This window comes from Macrobrachium nipponense, chromosome 3 (assembly GCF_015104395.2).
Source record: "Macrobrachium nipponense isolate FS-2020 chromosome 3, ASM1510439v2, whole genome shotgun sequence".
Taxonomy (NCBI): Eukaryota; Metazoa; Arthropoda; class Malacostraca; order Decapoda; family Palaemonidae; genus Macrobrachium; species Macrobrachium nipponense.
The window spans coordinates 107,975,225-108,000,971 of record NC_087202.1 but is presented as its reverse complement, the minus strand read 5'-3'; the positions used below and the strand labels follow the sequence as shown (position 1 = coordinate 108,000,971).

Below are 25,747 nucleotides of genomic sequence, written 5' to 3'. Positions count from 1 at the left end.
AGGCATTCGTATATTTGTGGTCTTACTGTGTCCGTCTGTTCTATGTGATATTTTGTTCATAAAGTTATTTTAGAAAAAATAAACTCATAAACCTTTATTCATATCAAAATGTTTTACGAAGGTGCATATGCAGTGCCTTTTTCACGTATTCTTTCCATATACGTACTTCATATAGTTATGATTATTGTTAATAAAGTATTTATTTAACATTAAGCTAGCATTCACGTAAGCACTGTGACCAGAAATTTACAATTGAGGAAAGAAGGAAGCTAATCTGAGCGTGAATTGAATTATAGAAGTTAATTTTCTTCCTTGAAGTTAAAATCTAGGAATGAGTGTGTTTGCGCAAAAATCACAAATATTCACGTGATTTGTTACAAATTGAAGCCCTTGGAAAAGTTAAAGGAAAACAAGATGCCAAGTACTTTCGTGTAATTAACACGTCTTCATATTAATTACACGCAAGTACTTAGCACTTTGTCGTTCTTTTGAGTCTTGCCTACTGCTTTAGCTTATATATATATATATATATATATATATATATATATATATATATATATATATATATATATATATATATATATATATCTAATAAAAGGAGCCCATAAAAACACCAAAATGTAGAGAGAAAAGTACTATATTTCAGAGACTGCTGTCTCTCTCTTCAGGTATATTCATATACCTGAAGAGAGAGACAGCAGTCTCTGAAATATAGTACTTTTCTCTCTACATTTTGGTGTTTTTATGGGCTCCTTTTATTAGATGGAATTCTGTTGTTACAGAACACTTTTACCAGTCATATATATATATATATATATATATATATATATATATATATATATATATATATATATATATATATATAGTGTCCATAAAGTCTTTCCCGGATTTCAGACCTTTATTGCACATAAACCCTGTTAGGTAGAGATATAAGGTTTTCTTCAATTTCAGCAACGACTAAAGTTGTTGTTGTTGTTTTTTTTTTTTCTTTTCTTTTTTTTTTTTACTAATAAATTTCAACGTGTGCTCCCTTTGTTGCCCGGGGTACGTCCATAGTTAAAGTTGCTAGAGCTGTTGTTATCCGTGTTTTTAAGGTCTCGACATTAGGTACTGGTGTACTGTACACTTTATCCTTGATATAACCCCAGAAGGAAAAAATCAAGAGGGGTAATGTCTGGTAAACGTGGTGGGCATTCTGTTGGGCCATCTCTCCCAATCCAGCGGTTGGGAAGGTTGCATCCAGAAAGTTACGGTCTTCAACACTTCCAGTCTCTGTGAACTTTTCGTGCCAGTCTTTAATGCTTTTAACATCTGGTGTATCTCGTCGATACTCATTTCTGAACTTGCGTTGAACTGCAACAGGTGATTTTGTCTCGTGGTACCATAACCTACAGACTGCTTTCTCCTGCAATGACATCCATTTCTACTATTCTTGACTCAGCTGGCAGATAGTGATCACAGTAGCATCTGTAGGTAAACAAAAGAAACTTTAGTAATTGCTCAACAGAATGTGAAAGTTGTACGGTCGTATCCACGATAATGTTGAAGTTATTAATTTTATTAATCTGGGAATGACTATGTACGTCCTGTTTATTTATATAATTAATTTAATTCAGCTCTACTGATTTATTTATTGCATTCCAGCTATTTACAGTATTTAAACTATAAACTGCATTTGAACAAGTGATCAACCATTATTTGATGACTCTTGCTTATTTCAAGCAAAGTCAATCAATATTGTTTGAACTACCAAAAACTGTTAAAATAAACAGTAATATCATATTAGTCAAGAGAAAACGTAATGGTCAATCAAAGCCAAAATTCAATTTTATCTTTTGTAATGAAGTCTACCATTTCCAGTCCATGTCTTAGGCAATGACAGAAAACTACAAACAACCATAAACACAGTCTTCAAGAGACTGAACCTCTGATACTCCTAATCCTGAGCCGCTTCTCGGCTTTATTTTATTTGTTTTTTTTCTCAGATTATAAGGAAAATATCATACAATCTAAACAGCTGGGGCAGAGAACAACAAGCTGATGTTTTTCGCAGTGTCTTTAAAAAAGATGTTTGCAGTATTGTCTCCACAGCTCTGTTGATCACATCATATTTTAGAAGGATTTCTCCAAACGAGAAGTATTCTTGTAATACTGTACATTTTTCAGAGGGTAATAAATAAAATGCAGTTCCATACTTCGCAATTTACTTCTAATTAAGGTTGCCCAGTTAGTGGTTTAGTCTTCATAGGAAGCAATTACATCAGACACTTATAATGGCCTGTCAGGTTCAACTTTTTGACGCCCAAGGTAATTTTACAACAGATATGAGGCCTTTCCAGTTCAGTCTAATTTTAGTTCAGCCTTTGATATACGGTGTTGTACATTATGATCTTCACAGCTATTTGCTAAATAAGAATTAGTTGATCATAATATAAGTCTCATACTCGCATTAGTCAATGAAAGGGAGAAGAAGCCCCTCAGTGGCGTGGTTGGTATGGTCTTAGCCTGTTACCTCGGTGGCTGCGAGTTCGATTCTCGAGCATTCCATTGAGGAGTGAGAGATGTGTATTTCTAGTGATATAAGTTCACTCTCGACGTGGTTCGGAAGTCACGTAAAGCCGTTGGTCCCGTTGCTGAATAACCACTGGTCCCATGCAACGTAAAAACACCATACAAACAAACAAACAAACAAATCCACAATGGTGTAAGTGTAAATGTATACTGAAAATATATACAAACGAGAGCTTTCGAGAACCAGCTCGATTCTCCTCAATCCTAGTGAAAAATCTTGAAAAAAAAAAAAAAAAAAAAAAAAAAAAAGTTGAAAACGTGTTGTCGACAGAAGATAAGGGGTCGTGATTCGAAGATAGACAAAATCGTAGTTGAATGGTTGTTTAGGAAAACATTACATTCCTCATAGGATATTCTTCGTGGAACAGGGAATGTGGTCATATATCTTACAGTTTGGTAATGGGACTTTTTTTTATTTCTTTACATTTGTTCGAAGTATTGTTTCCAGGTGTATTTCCAAGTATCTAGCACATGATTCAGTACGTTTAGCTGTTTGCTTCGGAGGGGAAAAATCCAGGAAAGATCCGCAAAACCCTGTTTCTGGCCTTGTACGATGTTTTGCCTGTTAAGCAAGATTGACCTCACTTACCGTCCTTTAGGCTCAATAAAACAGTTCCTCCACCTTGCTAGCTATCTTCTGACACCCGGCAGGCCACCACTTACCACATTGGCTATGTGGGATTACCTCGGGTTCTTGGTTCAGTGAATGCTTCAGCTTCAATTATTCCACTTTCAAATTTTGGAAATCTTTTCTAGCTTTCGTTTTCCGAAATTCCATAAGCTTACCTCTTCAATTTGGGATGTATGCCTGTTGTTAACTTTTGGGCTCAGTCCTTTTCATTCCTTCTCTGGCGTTTCGGTCCTGGACGATTTGATGATAACCTGTGCTGTTTATTTTCTTGTGTGTGTGTGTGTGTGTGTGTGTATATATATATATATATATATATATATATATATATATATATATATATATATATGTATTATATGTATATGATATAATATATAATTGATTAGAGAGAGAGAGAGAGAGAGAGAGAGAGAGAGAGAGAGAGAGAGAGAGAGAGAGCGAGAGAGAGAGTGAGTAAAACAATTCGCTCTTTCGTTTTGGAATGGGCAGCTGGAATTTGGAGGCATACCTGCATAAACAATACTGTTTATAAAAGCTTAAAGTCGCTCTCCTTTTCCAGTTCAGGGAAGTGTGGAGCTGCAGATTCCGTCAGAGAGCAGCTCCTGCTGCTATAAAATCCCGATATTTTTATTAGATGAAACCATTCCATATGTACATTTGCCTCGGTAAAGACCTGAAGCTTGTACTGTTTGTTCCGTATGCATTATTCAAAACTCTTATTTAGGAACAATGGAATTCTGCCTCAGTTGTTCTGCTTTGTTCATTTATTTCTGTGTAAATTTTTATTATTATTCTTGTTTACTATTGATTATCATTCTATTTGTTTGTTATCCACTTTTATGTTTTTATTGAAGTTTGGATGTTTCTGTGTTTTGTGCGTTGTTCAATTCCTTGCTGATACAGTTATCGATAATATTTATTCATCTACACGTTCGCATCATACAGACACTCAACATGTATACATATACAGGGTATGTATGTATGTATGTATGTAAATGTATATATGTGTATATATATATATATATATATATATATATATATACTACATACATACATACATATATATATATATATATATATATATATATATATATATATATGAGTATTTAGCACATCACTGTGATTCATATACTAAAGTCGTGATTTCTCGTCTGTGCGTTGGTTCGAATTCACGAGAAGACGAAATTATTATATATAAAAAAAAAAATCTCCTTCTGTTAACATACATGAAAATATATTAATTCCGGGTAGAACGAATTGGATATTAAAAGATATTTGTATCTTTATGTGTATATACGTGTATATATATATATATATATATATATATATATATATATATATATTCACAAATATCAAGCAACAAATATCGTTTAATATTCAGTTGGTTATGCCTCGAGAATAACATACCTACCCACTAGGGGAAATATGATTAATATGGACTTTGTCACCACTGGGATTCAAATTAGTGACTGGTTTGAATTGACGGCAGACAATGACATTACCACTGAGCCGTCAAAGGAGGTATGAGCTGACAAAGGTTCTGCAAAATTCATGCCGATTCTGCTGTCGTCTCCCCAGTCATATCAATAATGACTCCCTTTTGAGGTATGTTATTAATTTATAGCCTAATATTTATAATTTATAATATATATATATATATATATATATATATATATATATATATATATATATATATATATATATATATATATAATTACGTATGTAGGTATGTATGTATATCTATATATGCATGTGTATGTGTTGAACGTACGTATGGGTCAATCCGTGACACAGGAAAGGTATGAATTATACAGATCTTGTCCATTACATGCTTTCAGAGTGCCTTACCTACCTATTATCCTGAAGTACAACACAGAGACGAGATCTGCGTTTACTCCATTTTTGTTGAAACTTATCAGCCATCAGGGGTTTCTTTTTGCCTTATAAATATCCAATATATTTTTTCTCCTCCTCTTAAAACTAATTGTGTCTCGCTGTCGAACTTCCAGCGAAGATCCAGCGTATTGCTACCCTAAAACAACTCCCCTTTTATTTAATTTACTTACAGTTTTATCTGTTTATTTATTTATTTTTTTTTATGTCTAATCCTTGATCTCTTCCTGAAGCCCAGGAGCATTAAGTCTTGATGCGGAAGTAGTTAGTAGAAAAGCTATTTTTTACACATGGCTTCAGAATATTATGTGGATTATAAAAAAAATACTTTTTTGTGACCAGTTTCATATTTTAGTAAAATAGGATTTTAGTAGAGTTTATCCCAGTGACTTCAGATAAAGATAATACGATAACACTATCAAAGATGGTAAACATACTGGACGTTTTATAAGGAATTTCCTCATGATGGATGACTACAGCAGAAAGTTCTAGAAGTTGCAACTGATGTCAGTTCAAAATTTCAAGATGGCTAACCATCACATTGGAAAAGTATAACTTTATCCTAATCCCTCATATAAATTTATTTTCAATTACTAGAATATTTTAGCATCTTATAATTATAATAGGATGTATTCCAGTTACTCAAGATAATGATAGATACAAACAAATACAAGATGCTGTCCTGTAATGAAAACAGAAAGTCATAGAGAATTGTGACAAAATAGACCAGTTTAAAAGAGCACGTTTTGATTTTTTTGTTCAAACAATGAAAAATGTTCACATTGGAGCAACAAGAATTGCTAGTATTTACAGACCGTCACTTTTTTTTATCTTAAATCAGTGTCCCTAGAGATTTTGCAATTGTGGCCATTACAAACAGTACGCAATAAGCTACACTCCAGACCAGCAAGGGCATCGTTTACCACACTGTCTTACATCCACAAGATATTTTCAATACTGATCCAATATTCCCTCCTTTTGCTTCCAACCCCACTCAGTTGACGGCATTCCATTTCCATGTCACTGCTGAACAGCAAGGTCTGGTCTGTAGCTGTGGAATTTGGCAGCTGCAGAAGTAGGTGGAAGTGATTCCATTTTGATGATACCAAAGATGTTCTGTGAATTAATCGGTGTACCTTATGTGCAACCGATTATCCAGCGTCTTTGATCGAGTTGTTCGATACAGTTGCAAAAGAAACAGTTCTCCACTCTTGCTATTTCCTCTAAGAGCCTTCTTCTTCCCTTGATTGATGATTGAAGAGTGCAGACACATCCCGTGATTGCATGTACAAACTTAGTGTTGCTGGATGTTCTGAAAGGCCTCCTGAATTTCTCTTATAGAATACACTTGCTATAGGGTTCGGCAAAAGAGCACATGGAGATCCATATCTGTGGTAGCTTATGCAACCAACACTGTAAACTAATATGTAGCAGTCCATACAACAATTGGTGCATTTTCTGCCTTGTAGTGTCCATGGCTGTTGATGCAGTCAGCCAATCCGCATCTCCAGTTTTGCTTCACAGTCACACCTTTGGCTTCAAATGTTCCCATCATCTTCTTAATCAATCGGTCCTTTTTCTTGTCATTAGCTGAAAATGCCTTTTGTTTGGTGGTAATTCTTATTTACAAATCGAATATGTATTTTGTTGTGCTCGTCGACGCTGTGCTGCTGCTTTGGTAGATGTGTCGCTGCCGTACCCATCAGACGCAATTATGGTATCCCTCCCATAATGTTCAAGTACATATGAAACATAGTGGTCAGATACTTGATCATTTGTAACAGTTTATGGCTATGGCAAGGTTTGAAGGTGGCCTCCATCAAGGATGAAGTGTGCACCACAAGGAAGGCTACGGTGGACACTCACTTTGCACTTCAGGCAAGCAGCCACCCTGCTTTTCACGTTCCTTTTCATAAGTCCTTTACTTGATAAAAAGGGTAGTTGCTCGGCAAATCCATGGAGATATCCCTCCATTTCAGCAGTCATTGATCTCGTATGTGACCGGTGGCCTCGATGTGACCCACAGGAACACTTATGCTATTTACATCCACTTCAACACCACGAACGTGGATCTTGTTACTGCCACCATTGATACTAGACAGAGAAAATAAAAGATTCTCAGTAGTACAAAAAAAATAGCCTCTTGATTTATATTTCTGTTTGCATTGCGATTACGGCAATTTTCTAGGACATCTTGGCTTATCCATGAATATTGATATGTGAGAGCAGTGAAATATTTCAATAGGAATTAGGCTGTGTTAAAACGTATATTTAGACAGAAAAAAGTTGTACTGAATTTATTGCAATTTATATGTTTTCGATTGACTCGTCACCCACTTTGGCGACAATCTTAAATTTCGGAAATGTCACAAGGTGGAACAAATGTAACTGCACTGTGGCGTTCTGCGTGACTTTATGCAACTCGAGGCAAAAATTTGGCTTTCTACTAATTTCTTCCGGGTCCCGCCTTCATTGTCCCCTAATGATGCTCTTGTACTATTTCTGTTTTTCGTATTACCTTCTGTAACTTCAAATGAAAACGTATTCTTTGGAAATTTGGTTTTCAAGTCAATGGTCCCTGTGGGATTGTTCCATATGAATTTGGTTTCATCATTTAAATAATAATAATAATAAAAAAAAATAATAATAATAATAATAATAATAATAATAATAATAATAATAATGGTACCACACACGTGGCTAATAGAATGCCTGAAAATATATTGGGCAGAGGAAAACACCATCAGCTTCCTCAAAAATACGATGCGCAACTGGAACACAATACTTACAAGCTCTGGAATAAGACTAGCAGAGTTTAATATCAGGAGAGGGATCTTCCAGGGCGACTCACTGTCCCCACTACTCTTCGTAGTAGCCATGATTCCCATGACAAAAGTACTGCAGAAGATGGATGCTGGGTACCAACTCAAGAAAAGAGGCAACAGAATTAACCATCTGATGTTCATGGACGACATGAAGCTGTATGGGAAGAGCATCAAGGAAATAGATACCCTAATCCAGACTGTAAGGATTGTATCTGGGGACATCAGGATGGAGTTTGGAATAGAAAAATGTGCCTTAATCAACATACAAAGGCAAAGTAACAAGGACTGAAGGGATATAGCTACCAGATGGGAACAACATCAAACAAATAGATGAGACGGGATACAAATACCTGGGAATAATGGAAGGAGGGAATATAAAACATCAAGAGATGAAGGACACGATCAGGAAAGAATATATGCAGAGACTCAAGGCGATACTCAAGTCAAAACTCAATGCCGGAAATATGATAAAAGCCATAAACACATGGGGAGGGCCAGTAATCAGATACAGCGCAGGAATAGTGGAATGGACGAAGGCAGAACTTCGCAGCATAGACCAGAAAACGAGGAAACATATGACAATACACAAAGCACTACACCCAAGAGCAAATACGGACAGACTATACATAACACAAAAGGAAGGAGGGAGGGGACTACTAAGCATAGAGGACTGCGTCAACATCGAGAACAGAGCACTGGGGCAATATATGAAGACCAGTAAAGACGAGTGGCTCAAGAATGCATGGGAAGAAGGACTGATAAAAGTAGACGAAGACCCACAAATATACAGAGACAGGAGAAAGACAAGCAGAACAGAGGAATGGCATAACAAACCAATGCACGGACAATACATGAGACAGACTAAAGAACTAGCCAGCGATGACACGTGGCAATGGCTACTGAGGGGAGAGCTCAAGAAGGAAACTGAAGGAATGATAACAGCGGCACAATATCAGGCCCTGAGAACCAGATATGTCCAAAGAACGATAGATGGAAATAACATCTCTCCCATATGTAGGAAGTGCAATACGAAAAATGAAACCATAAACCACATAGCAAGCGAATGTCCGGCACTTGCACAGAACCAGTACAAAAAGAGGCATGATTCAGTAGCAAAAGCCCTCCACTGGAGCTTGTGCAAGAAACACCAGCTACCTTGCAGTAATAAGTGGTACGAACACCAATATGGAGTGATAGGAAACGATCAGGGAAAGATCCTCTGGGATTATGGTATCAGAACAGATAGGGTGATACGTGCAAATAGACCAGACGTGACGTTGATTGACAAAATCAAGAAGAAAGTATCACTCGTTGATGTCGCAATACCATGGGACACCAGAGTTGAAGAGAAAGAGAGGGAAAAAATTGATAAGTATCAAGACCTCAAAATAGAAATAGGAAGGGTATGGGATATGCCAGTGGAAATTGTACCCATAATCATAGGAACACTAGGCACGATCCCGAGATCCCTGAAAAGGAATCTGGAAAAACTAGAGGCTGAAGTAGCTCCAGGACTCATGCAGAAGAGTGTGATCCTAGAAACGGCGCACATAGTAAGAAAAGTGATGGACTGCTAAGGAGGCAGGATGCAACCCAGAACCCTACACTATAATTACCACCCAGTCGAATTAGAGGACTGTGATAGAGCAAAAAAAAATATATATAATAATAATGCTTCAACCTTGCTGAAGCCCTCAGACTATTCATTGGACAGAAAACGGCATTCTCTTAGGACAGGAAAAATTATCTGCATCTTCATTCGAGTAATTGATCTGCATCTTTCGTTCGAATTATAGTGTGAATTTCCTATGCATCTGCATTTTTCACTGTGCAGTTTTTTGCTTCATTGTCCCTCTTTCCTTCCGTCTGAACTTAAGGTAGTCTTCTTCTTAACTTCACGAAGTTCGTCGTCTCACGATCATATTGAGCACTTTTTGATATCCCCCCCCACCCACACGCCAACCCAACCCAACCCCTTCCCCCCTTGTGCTAAAGAATGCTCCCTTTAAACTTTAAGGCTTTCACGTTGCAAGTCGGCTATTTCTTGACATAAACAGATACATAGCTAGACAGATCAATAGATAGGTATATGAATTTAAATTCATATATAAATAATTGTGTAATTATTATATCTACGTATATAATACTAAAATTGAAGTTTCTTTGCACACTGGAAGTTAAATAGGCTGGTTGCTGCCCGTAGACATCCCTTCCCCTCCCTTTCACCCATCTTCCAACCTTTACTTCCCTCCCATCCCCACCCCAATTTTCAACATTTAGTGACCCAGTCTAGTGGTGTGTGTATATATATATATATATATATATATATATATATATATATATATATGTGTGTGTGTGTGTGTGTGGTATGTGCGTATATATATAGATATATATAATATATATATATATATATATATATATATATATATATATATATATATATATACATATATATATATATATATATTTATATATATATATATATATATATATATATATATATACACGTGTATGTGGTCTTTGTTCATCTGGAGAGCGAGAGAAAACTACTTGCATCCCCCCCCTCCTCTCTCTCTCTCTCTCTCTCTCTCTCTCTCTTCTCTCTCTCTCTCTCTCTCTCGCTGAATACAAGTCATGCGACTCGTAGAGGGAGCTGGAAAAAAATTCGGGAAACTTCCGTACCCCGTGAGGTCATTAGGAAAACTACCTCCGCTCAGAGGCTGTAAGGGCGTGACCTGAGGACGAAAGACACTTGAGGACATTAGAGAGAGATGAAATATTATCCTGTGTGAGGGAGGGTTCAGTGGAAATTGCAGTCTTGTTACTTGTTGGTTAAAAGAGTTCAAAAATTAGTTTGACATAGGGTGAGGGTTACGAAAAATGTTCAGTAATTTAAAATTTGCACAAGCTTTCTTCGTCAATTCTTATAATTTCTAATTACTTTCCTCCGTAGGGAGAATAGCGTTACCAGTGTACATCACGTGGTGCACGGTAGTCATTAACAAGGGTGTTTACAGCGTCCCTTTTTAGCCTTTTTACCTCAATTCCACTTTCTTTCTTCAGTCTTACGGCCCATTATCTTCAGCTATGATTGGTAGAAAAATACCTCAATACTAGGCTGAACTGCCTCAATTTCATAACTTCATATCAAAATCAAAATTTATGAGTCTTATGTTACTTCGTTTTCTTTGTACACTCAACAAGTTCTTGGAACACATTCGTGCGCCCTGTTTGCGGAAATGTGCACCTGGTATGCAAGTAAGCAATTTTGGCAAGGGAATAACATCCACTGTTAATATTCAATTTTACATACCTTTGCATTTTTTTAAGAACATAGTTGATAACCTGACCGAGCGGTGTCAGCAACGAAAAACTTACATTCTATGAAATACAATATAGTATGTGCAAATGGATACAGACACTATACTGGATAAATTTTTAACAACGGTTCTTACATAACAACGAAACCCACGCTTATCTGCATATTGCGAAGCCTATTTCATGTAAATTCGTCACAGTTGAAAATGAAAAAGTTCGTATGACTTTGTATTGCAGTGGAAGTTCGATTATTGCATCCCGAAAGTTGTACAGATACTTAAGAAAGCAAGACGGGGAGTTATCGAAAGCCATTTTGTTTTTTAACCAAGAGCATAGCGTTAATGGTCGATTACTTCATAATCTTACTATTCCTGCTTGACTTGTAACTTGATTGAGCTTAACAGTGTATGCTTCAGGTTAAATAACTACGCATTTTACTGAATACTGGCTCTTTTTTTTTATTAAATTAAATATTCATAGTAACAACTCAGTGCTGGGCAAGAAAAGTATCCAGTTGTATAACCTCGGAATTTTCTGTTGGTGTCGACCAAGTCATCTAAAATTGCTCTCTCTCTCTCTCTCTCTCTCTCTCTCTCTCTCTCTCTCTCTCTCTCTCTCTCTCTCCAAAAAAAATACCTTTATGGTAGTTTACTTCTAAACATCATATTTTTCGGCAGTGACTCGTAACAGCTAACAAAAAGTAAAAACACCAATGCATTTATGTACATATGAAACATAGAGATCAAACAACCTACTGTATAAAGGTTTTAATAGTGTTTATTATAGCTTTGAATCTGTTTTGTTTGTTTCTTTTTACAAAAACAATGTTAAAAAAGAGAGAGAGGTTTTTTTTTTCTCAAGAAAGGTGCCCTCTCAGAAACTCAACTTTCCTGCAATATAATTCATGTTGTCTTCTGTCGCTCAAGTGATGACGTAAGACATGATATGTAGATATCTCTTACTGTGGCCTCAATTCAAGTCAACCAAAGAATTTTAAGAAAAGTTGGGGTGTTTTTGTTAAGAATCTGAGTTATTCAGTTAATACTTTGCTTTTAAATAAATGCATATTTTTGTAAGTTCTGTGTCAGAGAGAGAGAGAGAGAGAGAGAGAGAGAGAGAGAGAGAGAGAGAGAGAGAGAGAATGTGTTGCCAATTGCCTTTGGACGCTCTGGTCCATTGCTACCTTTTAAAAATAGAATAACGAGATAATAATCTCATTTTTAGTGGTGGCAGCAGTTCTGAACCGTATTATGCCTTTTGTGAGATTAATAGCAGCTATAAGAGGCTGTTTTCAGAGAGTCTGGTTGTGGGAATGTGTTAAGATTTCAATTAATAAGTGACAGGGGATAAGAATTATTGAGCCGTCGTTGTGGTACTGAGAGGGAAATTTCAATTAGGGTCAGCATTTTCGTCTGCTGCAAGACACTTTCAAGCGATGTGTCACTCAGTTGATATCTGTGGGTGCGTGTGAATGCTAAGTGCTTTCTGGTTCAAGTGCCGAGTATCGTTCTTACACACGCAGGTATGTGTGTATTAGCGTGTTTTCGCACGGATCTCCGATCCTGTGTTCTCTCATTGAAGACAAAGTGAGTGTTAGATTATTTTTTTGCCCTGGTGTTTTTTTTCTCTCTTTCCAAATTTGTGTATGAATTGGGAGTTAAAGAATCAGTTCAGATTACCATATTTTTTCCCATAGGAGCAGAACGTGATGTGTTTTTTTTCTTGGCACATGTTAAAGGAGACGCATTCGTCTTGGTTTTGACACATGTATACGTGTGAAGGTTTTTCATACATGCAACTTAGTTCTGGGGATGCTTGGATTGCATTTTGTTGGCCCTTGGAGACGGTGTCGCTCATGCATACGCACTCAGCGTATTTTTTGAAGAGCCAGCAAAAGGGAGGCTAGTGGTGTATTCCATGGGGTAGTGCCAACGGGAGGGTGATTTCCCTTTTTTTTTTCTTTGCGCCGGGTAAGGGGGTGAGTTTGGCCTTGATAGAAAAGTTTATTGCCATCCTTTTGAGTCCTTGACGACATAGTTCAATGCCACATCAGCTGATAGCCACTGGGAAACGATATGATATGCCCGTAGGGTTTCTTTTTAGAACGCTTTTTTCTTTCTCTTGAGTAAAGAGAAAATGGAAATGAATGTGGTGCAAGTTTTCCTTGCGCTTTGGAGAATGCCTTTACATGATAGAGGGCATAATTATAACTGGGGGTACAGAGATTATTTTATAATGGGGATATGTTTGGGATATGGAGAGTATTTTAAAATGGTGCTGTTGAATGGTGATGATTGGTGATGTGCCATTGGTGATGAATACTGGGGGTTGCCAATATTAGGCTCTTACTGGTGATACTGGAGATGTTTTATGGAGATATTTTATAGGGAATTATTACGGAGAATCATTATGGAGATATTTTACGGGGAGGTATTTATAGTGGAACTATTATAGAGAATTATTATTACTGGAGATATTTATGGGGATTCTATGGGAGTTCATGATGGTAATAATTTTTGGTGAATGTGACAATGATTTATGGGTGATGATAATTTTGGTCTATTTCGGTTAATTCTGGTGAATTTTGGTGAATTTGGTGATAGCAATTTTGGTGAATTTGGTGAATGGGCGAGTACTAATATTAGTGATACTGGCAAGTGCTAATACTGGGGATACTAGTGATACTGGCGAGTTCTGATATTGGTGTTATTTCTGATACTAACAATTGGGTGCTTGTAATGAATATTAAGGGTGGTGATGTTTGTGAATTACATAGAGTGGGTGTTGTGCATTATATTTCATGGAGGTTAATTATATAGACAGTAAAAGGGGTTTTTGCTGTTAAGCAGTAAAGAGTTCTTACTGATTTTGTGGGTTACTGAAATATCAGTGCTTGAGAGAACATTTTTGGTAATAATGTGGGGCTGGTTTACTACGTGTTTTATTTTTCGGGCTATTTTTCTTTTTTTTTACTTGTGAGAATTTGTGAGTTTGAAATTGATGACAGTAGTCCGTGGAGTTTCTGTGAGTTTGAGTTGGTGTGTGCAAATGTGTGAATTTGGCGAGCCTTGTTTTTTATGTTATTGGAGAATTAAGTTGGTGAATTTAATATTTTCTTTACGGGGTTATGATAGTGATTTGTGATTTGACGATCTTATGGAGTTCCATCACGAGTTTTAGTTAGAAATTAATTCAGTGGTCATATTAATGGGGTTAGTTGGAAGACGTTCAGTTAGTGTTTCCTAGAATTTTTTGTGGTCATTATTTGACAGATGTATGTCTAGGGTTAATTCTTCTTCAATTGACCGATGACGTGACTGACATACTGCAACACCATAAACATCGTTCCCCAACGCCAGCAAAATGTCCATCAACTGTTGCAGAGATGTATGCTGCTGATGTTCCCACATGCGAGAGTTTCTACAAGTCTACGGAGTTTTACAGCGCTTTTCGACCAAGGAAATCGCTAGTTGTCTTCCATGGGGAGACGTTTTGTCTTTCTACAGTGTGTTTCATGTGTCTGTGCAGTTGCAGACCAATCACATGCACGGGAGCGTGAGAAAGTTCAAGATGAAGAAATGTTTTTCTACATCCAATTGTTATTATAGCCCATATGCAGGGTGTTGGAAATAATGTGCGATAGACATTGTACTACCAGAGACGTGCAGTTATCATAGTGTTTAATGAGCCGCCCAGTGTGTTTTTTTATATGTATAACCTGTTTTATTTGAGCTATGGCTAGGCTGGTGCTAGCAATCTGTTACATAAAGAGGGATTTGCTATGATATGTTTTAAATATCATTGTAATGTGATATACTATGACGTTTCTTAGAATGTAGAGTCAGCAATTTAACTTCCCTAGAGACAGTGTTTGAGGTGACGAGCTTTGGGAATGCTGATGTGTCTTTTTGCTGTATGTGCAGATCTGTGCATGTCCTGTTGCTACAGGCGATCGCAGAGGTGACTTTGAAACTGATTACAAGCTGTTCATGGGTGCGGACAATGGGCGTGAGTTCGTGCATTCGTGCGAGCTTTTCCCCCTACATATGAGTGTTAGATTACCATGATGGATAGATCATTACTGGGGCGGCAGGGCCAAGATGGCTTCTGCAAAGTGTTTTTATAGAAGTGATAGTGCAAACTGTGTTGAATGGGCGATTCTGGACAAGGGGAATTGTTCTGGAGAAGGGAAATTGATCTGTAGAAATGGGAACCGACTTAATTACTATTGTGTACTGACTATGTTGAGTGTGCCTGGTGTTACGGCTAAACTAATGTTAGTTATTTGATTAATTACCGAGGGTTATCTGAGTTATTTGGGCTTCTGAGTTTAACATTTCATTTAATCTTTTTGTTAAGAATCCAAGTAATTCAGTTAATACTTTGATTTTAAATAGATGCATATTTTTGTAAGTTCCGTGTCTGATTTGATGACCTTACATACTAGAGGGGGGAGGTGTATAGAGAGAGAGAGAGAGAGAGAGAGAGAGAGATTGAGAGGAGAGAGAGAGACGAGAGAGAGAGAGAGAGAGAGAGAGAGAGAGAGAGAATGGAGAGAGAGAGAGAGAGAGAGAGAGAATGTGTTACCAATTGCCTTTGGACGCTCTGGTCCATCGCTACCTTTTAAAAATTGAATAGCGAGATAATAATCTCGTTTTCATATATACATACATATATATATATATATATATATATATATATATATATATATATATATATATATGTATGTATATGTATGTATATACGACGTATATATATATATATATATATATATATGTGTGTGTGTGTGTGTGTGTGTGTGTGAGTGTGTGTGTATGAATGTATGTATGTATATATACCGTAAGCCGTCAAAAGCTTGCCAAACTTCAGTGGTATTAACATCTTCTTTGATGGACCATGAAACAGGCTGCAGAAGTTTGATCTTGCCTTCCTCGGTGTTTGTTTGCTGCCTTGTATCGAAGTATTCCTAAATCAACTCCTTGGCTGTTTTTTAGAAAGGGACCTTATTTATTTGCATTCATTGTTCTGTACAGAAACGTGCTCCTTCCTTTCGTTTCAGAAGTAGCTGGTTTTCCCGACAAGAGGCAATCACTTGAAACAAAAACTCACCAGACACACTAGTGTATGACATTCAGTTTTTGTGCCTGGCTCTGATTTATATTACTTGATGGTATTAGCTATCTGTTGCAGGATACAGTTCGCAGTGACAGTCTTAACATGTATTTTCCTAAAAAGAAAAAAAAAAGAAAAAACGCAAATGCTATCTCTCCTTGTGACAATGCGAACATCCTTGTATGAAAATGATGTTTTACATTTATTACAATATTCTCGTATGCTAGAGAATTCTTTCGTTTTCAAAGTACATCCCGTACGGTGACTGACTCCAACATGAGAATCGATTCTGACTTTATTTTTAACAATAAAGTTTTTAAATAAGTTGATGGGGTCACCACTTGGCCCAGTTATGGCTAACGCTTTTATGTGCTCTTTCGAGGAACAGATGCTGGATGGTTGTCCCTTATCATATCGCCCTCTCTTTTATAAGCGATATGTGGATGACCCTATTGCTCTATTTAGTGCCCGAGAAGCAGCCGAAGCTTTCTTGGAATATATTAATACGTTATCTTCCAGCTGGCATAACTTCCATAGCAACATCCAATTTTTACTCCAGTTTTTTCAAAACGATTCGTATCCTCAAGCCTTATTCTTTAAATATGTTAATAACTTTTTAAATGATAAATTTCAGCCACGTCAACTTGTACCGAGCGTGCCTAAATTATTAATGTATGCCTCTATACCTTTCATTCAGTCCAACTCATTTAAGGTGCAAATACAAAAAGTCATTCAGAAAACTTTTCCGGCTGTGAATCTCAAGTTAATAGCTAAAAATCCTAAAACTCTGGGTTCTTTGTTCTCCCACAAAGATAAACTTCCGGCTTTGATGCGATCTTTGGTGGTATATTGGTTTACTTGCCCGACATGTAAAATCGGGAAATACGTGGGAGCCACCAAAAGATTGCTCAAAGTCAGAATCGATTCTCATCTCGGAGTCAGTCACCGTGCGGGATGTACTTTAAAACGAAAGAATTCTCTAGCATACGAGAACATTGTAATAAATGTAAAATATCATTTTCATATAAGGATTTTCGCATTGTCACCCAAGCGCCCAATGACTATTATCTATTTTCTATTTTTTTTTTTTATTTTAGCTCATTTTTTAAATTATTATATTTAACTTTTATGTTGTTCCATTTTTATTGATATTAATACTGAGTCTTTTTTTAATTTGTATATTTTACAGCCCTGATGATGAGACCCAGTCTCGAAAATTTGGACAATAAATATATGATGCTACGCTGGCTTTTCTCCATCCTGTATATATATATATATATATATATATATATATATATAATATATATATACTATATATATATATATATACACATATATACATAATATATACATATATATATGTAACTGGGGGAATTCTTCCCCCATTATTCATAAGGTAAGCGTGACACGAAACGGAAGGCAACCACACACAACCTTACACACACAGGCTCTCTCTCTCTCTCTCCCGGCAATCCCTCTCTCTCTCTCTCTCTCTCCAAGGAGTCTCTCTCTCTCTCTCTTCCACCTCTTTCTGTCCATTCAACAGGTAATGAAAATGAGAGAGTTGCATCATATGATTAACGTTTATTAACAAGAATAAATAAATCAATCAACCAAGTAATCCAGTCTTACAGACTACTCAAAAAACAGTACAATGTCTAGTCACCCAAAAAAGTCTACACCCCTCTGGGAACTCTTTGTCCCCCGGCATTTCAGATCCGTCTGTTTCAAAGATACAGAAACACATCCGGTAAGTAAACACAAGTTTAAAGACAAAGTTAATAAAATGGAACATCTTACAAGATATCAAACAAGCCATCCCTTTGGCTAAAGCACTTCAACACTTACCCAGACAGCCGGACACAACACTATTAACAAAAAACTCCCCCGGCGAATGCCACGGCATCTTGCCTGTGACTTGAAGCCCTCTGTCAAAATCCCTCCCATAGGCTTGGGTATGAACCTATTAAAGGGAAGAGGCACACACGCACATACGAACACACAGTTCACTAGCGCCTCACGGTTCTAGCTGCACCCAGTTTCGCAAAGGCACTTTGAGAAGAGTTCATAAACTGTCGTACATTGACTTGTCGAACTAAGCATTTTTATCTCACGCCACCCCCAGAAACTCATTGTTCAGCTACTCTCAGGTCGTCACTCCTGCACTGTTCTCCACATTCCACAGGTCACAGGGAACACATGGACAATATATTATTAATCAAAAACCCTAGGCCTTACAGATAGCTCAGCCTCGCACAAATGCTAGCTCCCGCCTAGCAAAATTGCTTATAACACAAAACACTGGCCAGCTCAAAACAAAATATAAGTAAAACTGCACGTCTCTGGCATTATAAAATAAAGTCTTATCACGCTTTATCTCCCAATAACACAAGACGCATTTTCTCTCATATTTTCTGCATTAGGATTCTTGAATATCCCTCTTCGCTTGTCTGCAAGTAGCTGCACCTGTAGCAGACTGTAGCAACTGTAGGAAGACGGAATGCCTCCCTCATTGTAGAAGACTTCTCACGGCTTCTGCAGATCCCCAAAGAACACGCTGTAGAATTCTCTCGCGATCACCATCATGGAAATACTTGTAATCACCCTGGGCAACATGGCAGCAACCTCTCTGCAAACGGCTGGTGGACGTCTTGCTGGAGTCGGGAAACGACTTTTTTCTTTGGGTGTGTGTTAGTATGTCAGTCAAGTCACTGGTCAATCTAGGAAAATTAACCCAGACATACTACTTCTATCAAACAGTGATCTCAAAAGGTCAGAAATACTAACTGAACGTCTCCCAATTAACTCCCTTAATAGGACTACCAAATCATAAGTCATTATCACAACTCTCAAAGAAAAAAAAAAAAAAAAAAAAAAAAAAAAAAAACATCAAGTTCTCCAACTCAATTCTCCAAACTCACACATCAGCACACACACAACTCAGAAATCACAGCAACTCCACGGACTTCTGCACTCACATTTCCAACTCGAATGTGCTCACAAGAGAGAGAGAGAAAAAAAAGAAGAAATCGTAATAAGCCCAAGAAAAAAAAAGAAAGTATCTCGTAACATACCCAGACCCAAAAAAATGTTCTCTCTAGCTCTGATATTTGAACAACCCACAAAATCAGTAAAAATCTCCAACTTTTAACAGCAAAAACCCCTGTACTGCTCAATAATTAATTACAATGAGACTTAATGTCAAACTCCCATTTACTTAAGTAACAACCCTTGAAAAATTACATCTCCCGGTAAAATCAAATCTCCCGTCCAAAAAAGAAATGCTACTTAAGCTCAATCCCCAAATTATATCTCTCATAGGAAAAGGAAGAAAAATAAAAAAAAGATAATCACAAGTAGATTTCCCCAATCACAAAATACATAACACATGTATAATATGCATAACTCCCCACGTTTTCCCCAAGAAATGCTCCATGTAAAGCCACAGAATTTGCCAGAAAGCAAACTCTCACACATGCGCTTTCGTGAAATGCTATTGTCAACATTTCCAGATATTGCAAAAATTCTGATCTGTCACCATCAGAGGAAAAGAATCAGCACACGGCTCATCACATCGCTTGTCAGCAGAAAAATCGCCTGCGGACGCATGCTCTAACAGCAGCATAAAAAATTGTCCAGTCAGACACATAAGTTTGGAAACTCATGATTCTCTAGAAAAAAAGGTCTAACTGACACATTTCACAGAATTAACTCCAGGATATGACTAATGTGTTCAAAAATTTGTCTCGAAGACTTATTCTCTCAACATGACTTTTCCCCAAATTATATTTCTCCAAGAATAACACACTTGTGAACATAAAAAATGCACACATCTCCAAATGACTCGTAATGCAGTAATGACACTCGCCTCTAAATAGTCACAAAATGAAAAAAAAGAACCACAGAAATCTCCTCTTGTCTCGAAAAAAACTCCCATAACCATAAAAAAAAGGTCACCCGCCAAAGGTTAATTCCAACTCCATTATGAGACACCATATTAATAATAACACCATTCCGGTTATAAAAATATTTCCTCCATTTGGTTAATAACCAACCCCATATTATTCTCTCTTATTTCTCCAATAGCCACATGTCAATAAAAACAACTCCACTCCAGGAATAGAGAATAATCACCTCTATTTCGGCAAATACAAAATAATTACCTCTATTTCCCCAATAACTCCATGTGGAACAAAACAAGGCTCCAAAAAATATATTTCCAAAAAAATGTGCACTCAAGGCAACTAACTCACACACTCACAAATATTGCCCCATAATCTCCAAATATGTGTCTCCATTTGCAACAAAGATGGCTGCAAAATAATTGAACTAAACATAGCTCATACCACTATTGGCAAATATCAAAAATGGCCAAAAATATATCTCCCATATATTATATCTCAAAATATAACTCCAAAATAATCTCAATTATATCTCAATTCTAACTCCAATTCTCCAGAGAATAACTCAATGTTATAGTCAAAAACTATAAAAACTCTCTCCATTTAGCATAATTGCTAAAAAAAAAGGCAAAACTCGGCAAATAAAACTGTCTAGAAAATTCTAGAAAAAATCACCCATGTGCCACAACTCATTATAACAGAACTCCAAGTTCACAGTGTCTTAGCCAAGACTTCTCCATATGCACTACGACATAAGCCACTAGAAAACTTAACCAAGTTCCCTATCTCTCGCAAAGTTGTCACAAATACAACAAGAGTATTGTGCAAGAAAACTCACAATTTCTGGAACATAAATATCCAGAGAAAAAATGTAGTGCCATTACGTATGCATTCAAAACGTGCAAAAAATTCTCCCATATATTTCTGTGTAGCATCAAATAGCTAAATCACGAACACGTTCTCGAACAATGACTCTAAGTCATGAACTGAGATAATATTCACACTAACTGGAGAGAAAAAATAAATTCAAATTCACCCTTGGTAAAAAAAACTTGTGTCAGCGATGGCTAATTTCCAAAAAAGGAGAAAAGAAAAATCAGTGGCATTATCAACTATCTCCCGTAACTCACTAGATGTCAAGCAATTATCTGCTGAACTCATAAAAAAAAGAAAAAAAAACTAAAACAATGTGTTGTTAGTTCCTCCCAAATTCAAAAAAAAAGATTTCACCTCCCTTGATAGCATTACAACGCCCACGTATTAGTATATAAAAAATCAGTATCAGAAATATCATCATCAGCAAGATCACCAAACAAAATTGCTATCATCAAAATCAACAGTATCAGTACAAAAAATATCACCAATGTTAATGCTTGTCCATTCTCCAAAAATTCAGCACAAAATTCAGCAAAAGTTCAGCAAAAATTCAGCAAGATTCCACACAATTCACCAAGATTCAGTCAGATTCATCAAGATTCAGCAAAACTCATCCCCGTGAATCACTGAAATATTCTCCAAAGTTACAAAAACTCAACAATCAATTAACACAAGACTTCTCTCATTAATTCATTGTAATAATTCTCCTTGAATAATTATCTGTAATAATTACCAACTAATCTCCCATGAAATATCTCAAACCTCTCGTAAAACAATTCTCCCGTAATGATAATTATACTTAAGCAAACCTCCCGTGACACATCTCAAGTACAATAATTATTAATAATAATAATAATAACTCTCCATAGCAATAATTCTCTTGCAAAGATCTCAAGTAAGGGTGAAATTCAAAATAGCTTACACTAGTATTGCTGAATCCTATGACATACAATTTCTCCAGCATACACCATGACATAACACCATTGCCACACAACACAAATACAACACCAATCATCGGCATTTCAAAGTAATTTCTCCAACACAATAAAAAAAATAATCTGTGTATCCCCCTTATATTTGTGTCTTTCAAGGCACAAGTAAAACATATAACACATCCCGTGCATGTTAACTACTTTTCCCCTCATTCACGGAAAAGAAAAATCTCTTTTTATTTCCTTTTCTCTTCGTCCAAGAGAGAGAGAAAAAAAAAATCTCTTTTCTAAAAAAAGACTCTACGGGCGTTTCACTTCATCAACTAATCAATCAGCTGATATCTTAGCATCCAATGTCAAGGGCAAATCCATACCCCAACACTAAGAAAAAAAAAAAGGAAAAGGGGGAGTTCACCCACACTGAGAAAAAAAAATTTCTCCCCCCCGTGAGAACAACCCCTCAGTCAAGCGGCAGAACAGCCCGAGGTATACCAGCAGTATCCCCCATCTCCCCTTGAACAGTGTCTGAGGACCCCTTCCCAAGGTATACACTAGTGCCCACCTCGCAATGCCCTCCCTCGAGGTATGCAGTACCCACAATGCAACTATCCCCCCCGAGGGATGCTAGTACCCTCGCAATGCAACGCGCCTCTCTGCAGAAATGTGCTGAGCCCGTAAAATTGTGGCCGCTTATCTAAGCACAGTTCACATGCCTAGAAAAATACACTCCTATGTTTTAAACAAAGACGAATGCATACGTCTATTACAAACACGTGCAAATAAAGAAAACACGTCATTATGGGGCAAAGACAAGAAAAAAAATTTTTGACCTCTTGAACCAATCCCATAACCCTGAAATATTTAAACAAAAACCCTCTCCTTCAAAACAATAGTTTAACACTCACCACTCCATAATGGGAAAAAAAAGAACTCGAAATTCTCGTAAAACGCGGTAGTGATATATGCATTAAACACAACACCCGCACGGGTATCTCGGAATACACTCGTCATTACACAAGCAAATGTCACACTGGGTGCGCTCACTGCTTCTAGGCTGACTCCCTGGGAAAAATGCTGAGTCCAATAAAATCCTTCCCTCCCTTTAGCACAGTTAACAGACAGATATTTTCTCATTTTTTCTCACTAAGTAACTGAAAACTAACAGTTTAACGATTTTCCACAATCCCACCAAGGCTTTGTTGTTCGAAAACTATCGCTAAGCCATAACCCCTTTTATTTTCTAACTGGCCACCCATCTCTACATTGGCGTTCCCAGGCATAAAAAAGAAAGAAGACTTTTATATCCCCTCTTAACTGTAACTGGGGGAATTCTTCCCCCATTATTCATAAGGTAAGCGTGACACGAAACGGAAGGCAACCACACACAACCTTACACACACAGGCTCTCTCTCTCTCTCTCCTGGCAATCCCTCTCTCTCTCTCTCTCTCTCCAAGGAATCTCTCTCTCTCTCTCCACCTCTTTCTCTCCATTCTAACAGGTAATGAAAATGAGAGAGTTGCATCATAACATTAACGTTTATTAACAAGAATAAATAAATCAATCAACCAAGTAATCCAGTCTTACAGACTACTCAAAAAACAGTACAATGTCTAGTCACCCAAAAAAGTCTACCCCCCTCTGGGAACTCTTTGTCCCCCGGCATTTCAGATCCGTCTGTTTCAAAGATACAGAACACATCCCGGTAAGTACACACAAGTTTAAAGACAAAGTTAATAAAATGGAACATCTTACAAGATATCAAACAAGCCATCCCTTTGGCTAAAGCACTTCAACACTTACCCAGACAGCCGGACACTAAACACTATTAACAAAAAACTCCCCCGGCGAATGCCACGGCATCTTGCCTGTGACTTGAAGCCCTCTGTCAAAATCCCTCCCATAGGCTTGGGTATGAACCTATTAAAGGGAAGAGGCACACACGCACATACGAACACACAGTTCGCTAGCGCCTCACGGTTCTAGCTGCATCCAGTTTCGCAAAGGCACTTTGAGAAGAGTTCATAAACTGTCGTACATTGACTTGTCGAACTGAGCATTTTTATCTCACGCCACCCCCAGAAACTCATTGTTCAGCTACTCTCAGGTCGTCACTCCTGCACTGTTCTCCACATTCCACAGGTCACAGGGAACACATGGACAATATATTATTAATCAAAAACCCTAGGCCTTACATATATATATATATATATATATATATATATATATATATATATAGATATATAAGCGGATACTTTTATTAGTACAAAACGTGTGATGGACCTTCAGTTGCCCTTCACGTGGAGTCATGGTAAATAATGCTTAGAAAAGTCTAAATTTGCTTTTAATGTTAATTTATTTCCTCAGATCATTTTGTCTTTCTTCCATCTAACTTATCAGCTTCTTTTAACAATTGTTTCACAGAGCACCTGCGAGGTTTTCCTCCTGTTACACCTTTCAAACCTTCTTACTATCCATTTCCCTCTCAGCGCAGAATGGTCTCGTAGGGCCCACCGCTTGGACTTCTGCCTAAATTCTTTATTCTGTTCTATTCTGTATTAATTTATAATCGCTCGCTTATGTACATATTGCAAGAAATATTCACCGGTATATTTTGTTAATTTTTCTATATTGCAGATGTACACCGGAACTGGAGTTCTATCCCAGTTCGTGAATCTACAGGTGGAAACGCCAACTGCGGTGATCAGTGGCCCTAGTGAGAGGCACGTGCAGGAGGGGGACACCCTGACCCTTATTTGTCATATAAACCAGGTAAACATCATAGCATTCTTATCACCAATATGCCTTTTTTAAGAGACTTTTATACATAATCAACGACTTGTTTTCTCATGCTATGTTAACCTTCTACGAAATGTGTTGGACCGTTTCCTGAAAGGTTTTCAGAAAAGTCTGGGGAGCTCTTTATTCAACACACACACGTAATGTATGTGCATATATGTGTATTTTTGCATAACTACGGTCACTGATGACGTGAACTGGGTTAAGGATTCTTAACACAACGTGAAAAAAACCTTATCTGTCGTAAAGGCATCCCACTAGAAAACTGTTTGATCACAAACCGATCGGATGTTGGAGTCAAAATGGGAGAGTATTTTTGGGATCACCTCAAGTGTCAGGCTTCATTCTTTTCACCCGTAAATCTGGCATACAGTAAATACTGTGGCCTTTTAACTATGCCTTCACTATGTATGATTCGTTGACTTACCCCAAGTTTGAAGAGCCCTTGTTAATGATAGCTAATTTTAGTAATGTGGCAATTGCAGGGTTACTTCACAGTTTGATAATGGTACCAAGGGAAAGGCGAATTTCCGATGTAACCTGCCCTCTGAAGGATGTATTTATTTAGCGAAACATAATATCACGACAAGACCAAAGGATTGTCAGACTATGAGTTTTGTAACGTTGGCCATAGGCCAAGCGAATCTAATTGCCATTGGATCTCTCTAGAAGGATGGCGGCCCAAAGGAACAATGTGCAGATCACTGGAGACCTTACATTAAATGACTCAAATAGGAGTGCATGAAACCGTAAATACGCCAAGGGAAAAACTGAGAATTTGTTCTGCTCAGAAAGAGGCAAAGACGATTCATCTATCACAGAGAGAGAGAGAGGGAGAGAGAGATAGAGAGAGATAGAGAGGAGAGAGAGAGAATACAATCTGCATGAGGAGC

At 37.2% G+C, this 25,747-nt stretch overlaps 1 protein-coding gene across 5 annotated transcripts in view; it reads left to right on the top strand.

The window, feature by feature from the left end:
• LOC135221949 (uncharacterized) overlaps nt 1-25,747 on the top strand; it is a 677,814-nt gene that overhangs the window by 552,440 nt on the left and 99,627 nt on the right. For all 5 annotated transcript variants that reach the window (XM_064259991.1, XM_064259992.1, XM_064259993.1 and 2 more), the window contains one exon: nt 24,693-24,827. In XM_064259991.1, the coding sequence (XP_064116061.1) occupies nt 24,693-24,827 (135 nt within the window). The remainder of the gene's footprint in view (nt 1-24,692; nt 24,828-25,747) is intronic.